The 12,546-nt window shown below is 45.0% G+C and overlaps 1 protein-coding gene across 1 annotated transcript in view; it reads left to right on the plus strand.

Annotated features, from left to right (window-relative positions):
* Positions 1 to 11,929, plus strand: part of LOC119328987 (protein RER1A-like) — a 13,292-nt gene extending 1,363 nt beyond the window's left edge. Inside the window, exons 2-3 of the mRNA XM_037601970.1 lie at positions 11,233 to 11,413; positions 11,505 to 11,929. Of these exons, the coding sequence (XP_037457867.1) occupies positions 11,233 to 11,413; positions 11,505 to 11,561 (238 nt within the window). The 3' untranslated portion in view covers positions 11,562 to 11,929. The remainder of the gene's footprint in view (positions 1 to 11,232; positions 11,414 to 11,504) is intronic.
* Positions 11,930 to 12,546: the final 617 nt, after the last annotated feature.

Genomic DNA, 12,546 nt, shown 5'->3' on the forward strand with positions numbered 1-12,546 from the left:
ATCTCGTAGGATTTATCCCGTAAGTTTTGTATTACTCGGGAGCTTGAGATCTTGATAATATGTGAGAGGTGATGGGGTTATTTGATGGTAGAGTTTTTCTTTTTTGAGGGTAGAACTTCTTGGGTCGATAGGTGAGCAGCCAATTTCTGTCTTGGTTGAATTGCGGAATTTTCGGAGATTGATGCGGGAGTGGGACTTAGCTGGTTCCTGCAAAACTCTTGTGCAGCCATGCATGACTGCTTGTTATTTATTTGCTCATTTTATGGTTATGTTCCATGTAGGTTATCTATTGTGAAGGTGGGAGCTTGTTTGTGATTTTAATGCGTGAACACAGTCGCACTGGTCTTTGGTTCTGTGAATTCTGTTGGCTTGCTTGGGAGCTGCAATTTGGCATGGGATCCAATTTTGTTTAGCATAGCTGTTCAAAGTAGTGGGGAAATAAAATCCAGTGTAAAACACAAAATAACTTTTGCTATTTTCCGAATGTTATGTATTTAGGGCAAGTTCTTTTCATCTTCTGAGACAACTTCTGGGTTGCGGAATCTTGAGCTGAAAAGAACTAGAAAAAGCCTCCTAGCTGCCAGCTCATGGCCTCCGTTTCCCTCACAAAAATTGTTGGATGGAGAATTGGCGCCACTCCCAATTTCCAGTTGATTCCCGAACTTATGTAACTTGAACAAATGTTTTTTTGGCTTTGCCCCCCTTTTCATCGTTTTCTACCTAGCGCTGCCACCTCGCCCCACCGAATCCCCAACATGGCCACTGCTGCTCGTCCTGCTCCCACCTTACCTCGTCGCATCGATCGGTGCAACTGCTCGTCCCTGACGCTGATCCACCTCCTCTTCTTCCGGTGGACGCATGGGAGTCGGAGGCGGGCGCGCTTGGCAGGTACTGCACCCTATCACCGGCGCGCTGGCAGGCTGGCACGTGGCGCTGAACAACATCATGTTGGACCAGGGCGAGGGCGCCCACTGCAGCTCTGTGGGCGTGGGCACGTGTGGTGAGGGCACCAGGGAGCACCGGCTGAGGGACCTCCCCCTCCTGACGCTTCTGTCATGTGCTGCATCGCGACAATGCCGTAGAGCATGCTGGTGGTGGGCACGAGCTAGCACCCGTGGTCGGCTGCAGGAGCGTTGTGGCCATGAGCTTGTTGCTGTGAAGCTTCTGGTCGCTGTCACCATTTTGCTTATCATATTCAATCTTCAGTTCCGTAGGATTGGGCGTCCAGGCTCCAGTTTTGATTATATTTTGAGTGGTACGGGTACGCAGGAACAGAATGTTTGTTATGTGAATGTTATGACCAATTTTGATGCTAAGTTGGCAGTGGGCATGCTGTTTGAGTGTGGTTATTTCTTATTTGGACTATTATGTTTAGTAGATAGAGGACATGCTATGTGATGTGGTGCTATGTGAATTTTGATGCTTAGCACACAGTGGGCATTATAAACATTTCAGCACACAACTCATACAACAATCTCGGACTGCAATAGCTGAAAAGAACTGGACAACTGAATCTGTACGCAACTGTTTCTGTGGGCAGTTTCTCAGAATAAAATTCTGGAGAATCTGGAGCTGAAAAGAATGAGCCCTTGGTACGATCTACTGAACATTTTCCTATTTCCATCTTTTTTTCTGAATTGCCGAACACTCCCCTATCCCCATCTTGGCGCACACTCCTTCTCTTACAGCTAGCAAAACTGAAGCTTTGGTGCATGCATGCAAGTATAAACAAAAAAAAGATGATGTCAGCAAATATTATTTTATTTTGAAAAATCAGAATGATTTAACTCCCAAATAGTATTATCCAATTTACGATCCGTTTTCATCATTAAGTTCGTCATGACGAGATCTTTGAAACTAGATCTCATATGGGTATGCCCTGACATCTCTTTTTCGGGTTAAAAATTAGGAAGCTGCAACATGTTACTTACAAGCTACTCGCAAGTAGTTATTCAACATGAAAACTAGAACTCTTGGAATGTTTCAGCGACTTTTGAGAGCTCAGAAGTTATCATTGTTACTATATAAGTCATTGTTATTGTCTTGAAAAATTATCTCGGTTGGATGTCTAATCAAATTTTTGGGAGCTTAGAGATTACCAAGCCAAGTAAATGTGTCAGTTACCAGATAGCAATGTTTAGGATATCGGTAAATTGGTACCATATTAGTCGGGTGCTGAGTATGGATAAATAGGAGAATTTTCCAATTAATCGGCCAATGAATCAGCTAATCGGCTATTCGGTGACGCACAGATTAGCGATTAACTGACCGAGATGCCGATTAACTGGCCGATATTTGGAACAATGCCAGATAGTTCAAGATATACTTATCAAATTTAAAACTAAATCTCGCTGGTAGCCAACATTATTTGAGCTACTGGATTGCTCACAGTCCAAATAGTAATGTGTGAGCTAGGTAGCGATTGCCTCGAAAATAGATCTCACCAGAACCACCATTACTTCCACTAGTATGGTGGTGACTGTGACATAGTATGCTGGTTAACTCTCATGGTGATAACTGTTGTAGCATGAGAAACTTGGGACCTACATAATTGCCATGTTGGTAAGTATAATTTGGATGTTGGGTAACTATACTGAGTGGTTATCAGGTCACTAAAGTTACCGAAGTACTCACAAGTTGTCCTATATCTCACTGAACCACCATGTAAATACATCAGTACAATGGTGGTGGTGACTATGACCTGTTATACTAGTTAACTACAATTGTTTCATGATGTAACTTAGCTTAAGGAGCCGTGTAACTACGTAATTGCTATGTTAGTAACTGTAGCATAAGAGCTGGGTAGCTACATAATTGCTTTGTAACTGTAGCATGACCAGCATGACCAACTGGGTAGCTGCATAATTGTCATGTTGATAATTGCGTCTTACAGTAGTAGTGTTATGATGGTAATTTTACTATGGATAACTGGGTAAATATATCGGCCGTGATATTGTAACTTGAGCATCAGTGAGAAACTGGGCAACTATATTAGCGTTATGAAGTCTGAGTGACAAATTAAGCTTGAACTACCGAGTAACTACATGGTACTTTGATGGTAACTGTAACCCGGACAACTGGGTAACTAAAAGTGCCATAGTGGTAACTTCAATATGAAAGTTGGGCAGATATGGTAGTGCTTTGATTACAAGTATCTGTAACCAAAATACCTCAGTAACTATTACAATACTAATACTGGGTAATTACATTGTTTAACAGTAATAACTGTCACCTAGATTGTTGGTAACTCCATCAATTTCATGGAGGCACCGACTCACATGTGTTGCTTTGCCAAAGCAGCTTCCCCTCCATGTTGTGTTCCTTTGCACCACCTTCCCCTCCTAACCAAGGTTGTAGACAAATCACTCCTGTGTAGACAGTCTACAAAACCTACAGGATTGGCTGCTAGAGATTAGTCATTCTGGGCACCTCATCAATCAGGCTGCGCTTGAAGCGGAGTTTGGCGACAAGGCAGTCGTAGGCGCGTGAGGAAAAGAGCTGGTGAAGGCATTGTAGAGAGTATTGGGTGTATGGCATTATGTCGAGCATGTGGTGGGCGAGGCATGGCATAACATTGAAGCTGCACATGTGACGCAGTGGGGAGGGATGCATGCTGGAGCGGGCGAGTTGTCATAAGTGAGACTACATTCGGATCTCCAGCTTGGTACAAACGACTTGAGATGCGCCACATCAGGAGTATGACATGGGTAGGACCATGTTGCCAACTCGATGGACTGGAAGCTCACGTCATCCAAGACTAGAGGAACCCACCATGGCGAACACGTGACCTCCGGTACCTAGCCTGGCCCCCTCAACCTGCCATGGCAGCAAATCCACTTGCCATGCCATTTATGCCACGCCCCATGGGGTCATGTCCCTATCCAACTCGCCCCCAGGCAAGACTAGGAGCCTTTGTTGGTGCTGGACAGGACATCTTGGTAGAAAATCTCGGAGTGGAATAGTGTGATGAGAATGCCGGAGAGGGGCAATGCTGGGCGCACATGCGGCTTCAGAACCTGGAAAGAGAAAATATGGGTGCATGGCTGATGATAGAGTCGTGGAGTGTGATTGCGGGAGAAAAGTAAGAGGCAATTAAAGAGGGGAGCGACGCATCGCCCTTAGATTCTAGATCGGATGGTGAACAGATTGTTTGGCCTAATGGTCGCCACATAATTTTTTCGAACATAAAAATGTACATATCAAAAGTCAAGTATGGATTTGTGCTCGTGAAAACATCTTAAATGACAAAGAGAAGCTACGAAATAATCAAGTACACTTTTTATTGTGTGACGATCCTTCACATTCACATTTAGATCTAACTGGTATTGCATTAGACATAAGATGAGAGTAGGAATAGAGTTTGGAGGGTCGGTCGAATGACCTAATATGTCGCTTGCTCATAAGGTAGTTTTTTTTGCGGGGTGCTCATAAGGTAGTTGAATACACGCTTTAAGAAATTGGACCATGCTAAAGGTTTGACCTGAGGAGTTTGGAGGGTCACTCAAATGAGCTAATATGTTGCTTACTCATAAGGTAGTTTAATACACTATTTAAGAAATTGAACCATGCTAAAGGTCCGACTCGACATAGATTGACCCAAAATATACTATAACGATACCATGTTTATTTTTATCCTACTTTTAGATGATTTTATTTAAACATATTAGAAATATTAAATCTGCGTAACACAATAAATAATCTTCTTTTTAGTGTGGGTACAAGCAGACAATCCAGAAATAGGCAATCGACTCACTGCTGACATTTATTTTGAGGAGGATTTTCGAAGGAATAAGGATAGAATACAACAAACAAAAATCAAAGTAAGAATAAAAAACGGTGTGGCAGTGAACTTCTGCTAGATGCAAGCTAGTTGACCTATTGATTGTTCTCATTTTGCTACTCATTTCTTGCCGAAAAATTTGGGTATGCATCCTCGACACATCACCCAATATGCTAGAGAGCCGAAATTTAGGTGTTTGTGTTAATCCACCATGAAGGCTGATTTTATCATTAAACACGGAACAAGTTTAATTGATGGGATAAACACCTATTACTTTCATATGTAATTTTTGTTTGTTAATAGTACTAAAGGTTATAAATAATGGGATATGTTGGATTAGACTGGTTAGTTATGGGCCGAGGCTAGGTCCAGGTCCATGTGGGATTGTAGTCGGCTCCTCGGACGTGGCTCAAAGCAACTGCTGTAGCAACTAATGTCCACTGTTCTCTATCTTCTTAGGCCATCCAACGAACCAGCTTAGTGGTCTAAAAAAGACAAAACACTAATCAATATTCCCTCCGTCCCATAATATAAGAGCGTTTTTGACTGTAGTATCAAAAACGCTCTTATATTATGGGACGGAGGGAGTAGAAATTAAGGAGTACACATGCCAGATTGTCCGTACTTCTTCTCGGGCCAAAATTGACAGAGCCGTGTTGTCGTTGTTTTGAGACCGACAATACTGTCGAGAGACAACAAATTTGTTCGGAGAGGATGCTAGCGACAAATCGAGATGGTAGCACAAGAAGCAAGCAATTTACCTAGGTTCGGGCCCTCCCTGGAGAGGCAACACCTTAGCCTATGGTGGTTGTATTGCTTGAGTGCTTTAAGAGATGTGTTTCTTGGGTTATAAGCTTTCGGTGGTGGCGGCGGCCGAGGAAAAAGAAGAGGCGTAGGTAAGACCCTAGCTAGTCGGCTCTAGAATGTTGTCTTTGTCCCACAAGAGGCCCCCTAGCTTGCCTTATACTTGGTCGAGCTAGGGTTACATTGCTCGGGTCGGACTAATTGTGGGCTCGCGCCCCTTGGTCCCTTGGGTCGAATCGGACCATGCTGTGTGTGGGTAGCCGCCTGCTTCCTTGTCTCCCAAGATGGTTTGACTCATCACCTTGGTCGATGTTGTAGCTGACCCTATGCTTGTCTGGCATGTCCGAGTGTCATATCCTTGTCAGTAGCCCCTGATTACCGTGTGACCTACCTGGCGGGAAGTCGCCTGCCTAGGACTTGTTGAATTTCTGCAAAAAAGGATGAAGAGAGAAGGAAACAAAAGCCTATCGATGACCTCCCCGTCGGGCAAGGACGCCGTGGCGGTTGAGTTACGAGCGGGTAAGACTCGGTGGTATCCAATTACTTCAAGCGGGTGGAGTCTGGCTATCTATGTTTTTAAGGCGACGCCTTACCGCCTTAGGGAGGGGGGGGCGCTTTGGTGCCTAGGCGACGCCTAGGCGGGCGCTTTGGACGCCTAGGCGCCCAAAGCGGTCGATTTTCCAAAGCGGAGGGGGAGCGCTTCGACGCCTAGGCGTCGCCTTAGGGCCGCTTTAAAAACATAGCTGGCTATTGTCAGTAGTAGGTCAGAGTCTTGAGTGGCACCTGTTAGTCTGGTCGGGCCAGTATAGAAGTAGTGTCCTCGGGGAACACCCTCACATCTCTTTATGGAGCCGAATCTCTAATCACGGTGTCGGATGCCCTTTGTTAGGGGTCGAGCTCGTGACCCATGGAGGGTGCATCGTCACCGCCCTACTCCGTAGTGTATCTGGGTAGCCTAGACCGCGGGGGTCAACCATCGATACCCATGATTGACGACGCCTGAGTCCTAAATAGCTAGTCTTTGACTAGGGCCTATGGGAGACTCGCCTCTCAGGTCTTGCAAAGTCCTATTGGAGGCTTGCCTCTCATCTTCTGCAGTCTTTGCGAAGTCCTGCGTGATGGCGCATGCCACATCTGCGTTTCAGCAGCCCATGGCAAAAGGGCTGGAGGTTCTCACCGCCCCGTTGTTGGATTGAATATGCGGGGGAGCGAAAGCGTGTGTAGCTTGGGCTTGCCTCAATCTTCGAGGCGGGGCCATGAATGCGCCGTCTTCTTGGCGACGTGTGTCCACCTTGGTGGGCGCATGCGTGCCAGGGCGGGAAGGTTGGTGTCGGGGCGCGGGGCTTGACGGAACACGACGCCCGTGTTTCCTCCCTCACCCCCTTGTATAAATCAAGGGGCAAGGGGAAGGCAATGCCTTTCACCTGCAAGTCCATCGTTGTTGCAAACCCTTCCCGCTGTGGCCTGGCCGTTCTGCCCGCGCATCACCCTCCCAAGCTAGTAGCTGTCGCTTGTCTGATCTTTTCCATCCGGTGACAGCCACCGCTAGCCCATTCTTCCACCGCTTCTTCGACCCTAGATCTGCGCCTTTCCCATCTTTTTTTCGACCGCTAGTGAAGCTCCTTTGTTAGTGGCGGACAAATAACCCATGGGGATGCTCTCTGATGCTACCTGTGGTAGGACAGAGCGTCCGGTGACATCACAGATGGAGTCTCCTGTGAAGCGATGCCGTCCTTTAGCTGGCTCTACCCCGTCGATGCCTTCCGCCGTTGGGTGGGCGAGACTTGCGAGCTGGATCCCGAGATCCAACGTGTAAACTTGGAATGAACCATGGCGGCAAACTTACTATAGATAGACAAGACCTCACTACGAGAAGATAAAATATATCCATGTGTGTCAAGAGGAATCATTTATAAAGATAACATAGTAGCGATGGCCTCCTTTCCAGGCAAAGGGAGTTGGACTCCGCACTTGACAGTCTCGCTAAGACACACCACCGGAGACGGATCTAAGAACACCATGTCAGACTAAGGATGAGAGGCGAGACCCGCATAAGTGACCAAGACGATGATGCCATCTTGAGAACAACTCGTAAACAAGGCCAGGCAAAGGGAGTTGGACCCCACACTTGAGTGAACAAGATTGAAAGTACGCTTATGCGGTCTCGCTAAGACACACCATCGAAGACGGATCCAATAACACCACGTCAAACTAAGGATGAGAGACGAGAGCCGCATAAGTTTCCAAGAGGATGATGCCCATGTTGAGAAGAGCCCGTAAACAAGGTGTCCGAGGCGGACAGACTGGCGGCGGTGGCAGCGGAGGGAATGTGAAGCCAATCAGCTCCCAGAGACCTTGGCAATGATGACAGCGAGGGCCAGCACCAAGTAGAGTGCCCGTGTGATGATCTTGAATAGAGCAAGATTCAAAGTCAAGAATGACCCTACAAGCGGAGTCAACAATCTGACCACCAGAAATGAGTTGCATGGTAAGCCGAGGAACATGAACAAGATCAGAAACATGAAAGGCGAAGTGCTAGATTGCCTTGGCCATTGACCAAGAGGGATGTACCATCAACAGTAAGAACATGAAATGAGAATCTAGTGGCCAAATAGAGGACAAAGTTGATGAATCATGAGTCATATAAAAAGATGCTTCAGTACCAAGAATCAATGATGATGTACCTACCTGTGTAGAAGGTGGTCTCACAATGCCAAAAGAGTTGGTAGTAGAACCAACAAAACCTGTCAATGGAGAAACGGGATACACAGATAGTACGCGTCGTAGTTGCGTAATTTCCTGCTCAGACAAGGGCTCAACTAAAGAGATCGACGTAGATCCACCTGACAATGGAGAACGAGAGGCAACAAACAGGCCGTGAACACATGCAACCTCGTGCTTATTGAAGGACACAGCTGAAGTAGTTGACATAGAAGCTTCGAGAGAGGAGCGGCCACCATCACTTGTGGAAGCCGCTAGAGTAGGCGGAATAGCATGACCAGTATCACTTGCAGAAGCCAGACGAGGTCGCATGCAGACAAGCACCAAGTGCCAAGGGAAGGCGCATGTGTGAGGCGTAGACAATGGAGCGATATGCACCAACACTGTCGGTGAAAGTCCCGAGGAGTCGGTGTACAATGACAATCACCATGCGCGGAGGTCGCAAGAGGAGTCTGAAGAATGACCACCACGGCCTGTGGAAGGCGTCAGAGGGAACGACCTCACATGTGGATGAGCACCAAGCACCGAGGAAAGGCGCGTGTGCGAGATGGGATCAATGTAAGGAACACTGTCAAGAACCAACGGCGGCGAGGGAGGTGTGTACCTACAAAAACTTCATTCCTGTTTTTTTACTTTGAAGGCCAGTTGAATGCAGTCACGCACAACGCACAGAGACGGTGCATGCATACAAGAGGTCGTAGCTGCCGGGACCAGCGGGTAGCAGAAGCAACATCCGACAAGTTGTTGGCGGGAAGCTGCAGGTGCAACAACAGCGGGACGGCTGGATCCACCGACAATCACGGATGGCTGGAGCACTCGTCGACCTCGGAGGTGGAGTACGGTGGTAGGGGGTGGGCGATCGGGGACCTGCGGCCCAGCGGGGGGAGGTAGTGGGTGGCAGTGGGGGATAACCTGGAGGGCGGCGGCATGGCTTGACCTGAGACATGCTGAGGTTGGCAACGCAGAGACCTGAGGTGGGAGATGCAAGTTGGATAGAGAGAGAAATTTGGATGGAAAGGGGAGGAGGCAGCGATGGCCAGCTAAGAGGGGGATGGTGGTAGCATGAGTTTGAGATTGAATCGGAGCATGAGTTGCGTGTGTGGAAGAAAAAACCTAGAACTCTAATACCATGTATGGAAATATGCAACTCGTATATGCAGGTGGCCATAGGCCAGTATATGTACACGTATAGGTATGGTACAATATGCAGAAAGCCCTTTATAGAACGGGGAAAATACAAATGGTACATGGCTAAATACTTATAGCTCTAAGAGGCCCTTTGGTTAAAGGTCTAACCCAAGGCAATGCTAAATTGCTAATATCTGCTCTCATAATTTAATACGACAGCAACAACAACCAAACCTTTTAGTCCCAAACAAGTTGGGTAGGCTAGAGGTGAAACCTAGAAGACCTTGAAACTAACTCATGGTTCTGGCACATGGATAGCTAGCTTCAGTACACCCCTGTCCATGGCTACTTCTTTGGTGATATTCCAGTCCTTTCAAATCTCGCTTAACGGACTCCTCCCATGCCAAATTTGGTCTACCCTGACCTTTCTTGACATTGTCTGCATGCCTTAACTGTCCTCTATGCACTCGCGTTTCTGGAGGCCACGTATATCCTCATTCCAGAGCTGATCCTTGTGTTGGACATGTATCCATCCCAAACATGTGCATCTCTGCTACACCTAACTGTTGGACATGTTGTTTGGCCCAACATTCAACGCCATATGACATAGCGGGTTGAATCGCTGTCCTATAGAACCTGCCTTTTAGCTTTTGTGGCACTCTCTTGTCACACAGAACACGCCAGAAGCTTGGCACCGCTTCGTTTCAGGGCGCACCTCTTGGTTGGCTTGCCATATGAGTTATGTTCTCTTTATGGTTTCTTTTGTTAAACTATTGTTGATATGAGTTAACTCAAAGGGCATATGTCATACAAATTCTAGTTTTTTCTTGAAAAATTCATACAAATTCTACTCCCTCCGTTCCAAATTACTCGTCGCAGAAATGGATGTATCTAGAACTAAAATACATCTAGATACATCCATACCTGCGACAAGTAATTCGGAACGGAGGGAGTAGTTGGTATGGTACACGTATTCTTCTTTAGTTAAACTCTATTGGGTGGCCTATTAGCATCATTACAAAAAATATCATTACTTATGGATCATTCCATGGTATAATCTTGTTCTCTGTTTAACTGCTGATTTTTTTTTGCAAGTTATTCAGTATTCAAGCAGGCACCCTTCAAAGCCTGCATATGATTGCATTCCCTCTAATCAATCCAGTATCATGCTGTAATCACCACCATTTCTTTTCTTGTAATAGAAGATTTTACAATGGATAACTTTACCATACCCAGTGTTTGCTGGTTTGAGCCAACCGCACTATTCAGTCATTACAGCACACAGTCAATGGGTTTGACAATCTGCTGCCAATGGTTTTCTACTTTTAAGCAGTTCTTCTGGTTCCCTGGTTGGTAATATGTGACGTACCCTGCTATTTTTCCATGATAATTCCTCAATGTTTTTTTGGCTGTATTGATATTTTCCAAAAATGTTACTGTTGACTTTGCATCTAACGTAGGTTTGTTGTTTTTGTGCTTTATATCTGTGCCGTTGTCATAAAATCATGTCAGCTGGAAAATTGAGTACCATCTACGTTGGAAGATATTGAACGTTGATTAGCATCTTGTTATTTGCTATGATTATGGTGTTTATTGCACCCAAAAGGACGTTAATCTATGAAAAATACCATTTCGTCAAGGTTTTCCTATGCAGTTGATTTCCTTGAAGGATATAGTTAACTTCTCTTCATTTTTTACGGGGTTAATTTTTCTGTGAGTGGGTAAAAGAAATATTATCATTGAATGACTGATCGTTTGTGTTCCTTGCTAAGACCTTCACTCTGTTTTGTCCTTTGCAGGTATTCTATAGTTAAAGCATTCTGCATTGCTTTTGGCATGACATTCTTCAGTGTGTTCGATGTGCCAGTGTTTTGGCCTATCCTTCTTTTCTATTGGGTGGTGTTGTTTACTGTCACAATGAAGCGTCAGATCCTTCATATGGTGAAGTACAGATATGTTCCATTCACCTTTGGGAAACAGGTACCTTAGATAAATCATTTCAGTTAGTTCTACAACTTGCTCACATAATCGTAATATATGTTATATTGTTGATGTTTGGTTTATTTGTCAGCGTTATAATGGGAAAAGGGCAGCTTCTGCAGATGATCTCACACTTCCCAAGGATTAAATATATGGGAATTTGGAATGGTGAAATGCTTTTGTTAGTTATGAAAACGTAAGAGAGAAATTGCTTATAGTGGCTGCACCCTACCGGTAGCTCCTCACAAAGATCTGAACGTTGCAATGCTAACATCAAGCATTATGACCTCACTAAACCCTGATATCTTCACAGTGCTGAGAATAGGCCTTGGTGGCCTAACCTGGATTTCTGTATTCCCATGGTGTTTCCCCGTAGTGGGGCACGGAGCTAAATGACTGTACACATTTGTTGCTCCGTATTTCATTGTATGTCATATATAACGTGGAGAAGATGGCCCAGAATCATGTATACTTCCGTCAAATGCTTTATTCAACCATCGTTTCTTGCCGGCGCAATTGCCTTGCTTTTGCAGCGTGAATAATATTGATAGACTTTGTTGAGTTGGTTTACTATTTCTTAACAATTTACTGAGGTAGTACTAACTAAGAAAGGAATAATTTGTCTCGTCTACTCCCTCTGATCTAAAATGTCTTCACCCCCTTTCCTATCGAAATATATGATGTTTTTGCAGTTCAAAAACGTCTTATATTTTAGTACAAAGGTAGTATTAGTTTACAGAGGTAGTACTAATTTAGTACTAATTAAGAGGGAATAACAGAGGTCCAAAACGGAAAAAACTTACATAGGGTGTTATGCATTCGAACGCCGGTCCTCAAAACGGACATAGTACTCTCTCCGGTCCTTTTTACTCTGCATATTAGAATTTTCTAAAGTTAAACTTCACAAAGTTTGACCGTATTTATATGAAAAAATATCAACATTTGCCATGCTAAAGTTATATAATATGAAAGTCATGACACATCTAGTGATATTGATTTCAGATTATGAATGTTGACACTTTTTTCTACAAAGTTAGTCAAACTTTACGAGGCTTGACTTCAGTCAAATCTTATATGCGAACTAAAAAGGATCGGAGGGAGTATTTATTTATGGATGCGTGAACGCTGGTCCC

Source organism: Triticum dicoccoides, chromosome 7A (assembly GCF_002162155.2).
Source record: "Triticum dicoccoides isolate Atlit2015 ecotype Zavitan chromosome 7A, WEW_v2.0, whole genome shotgun sequence".
In the NCBI taxonomy this organism is placed as follows: Eukaryota; Viridiplantae; Streptophyta; class Magnoliopsida; order Poales; family Poaceae; genus Triticum; species Triticum dicoccoides.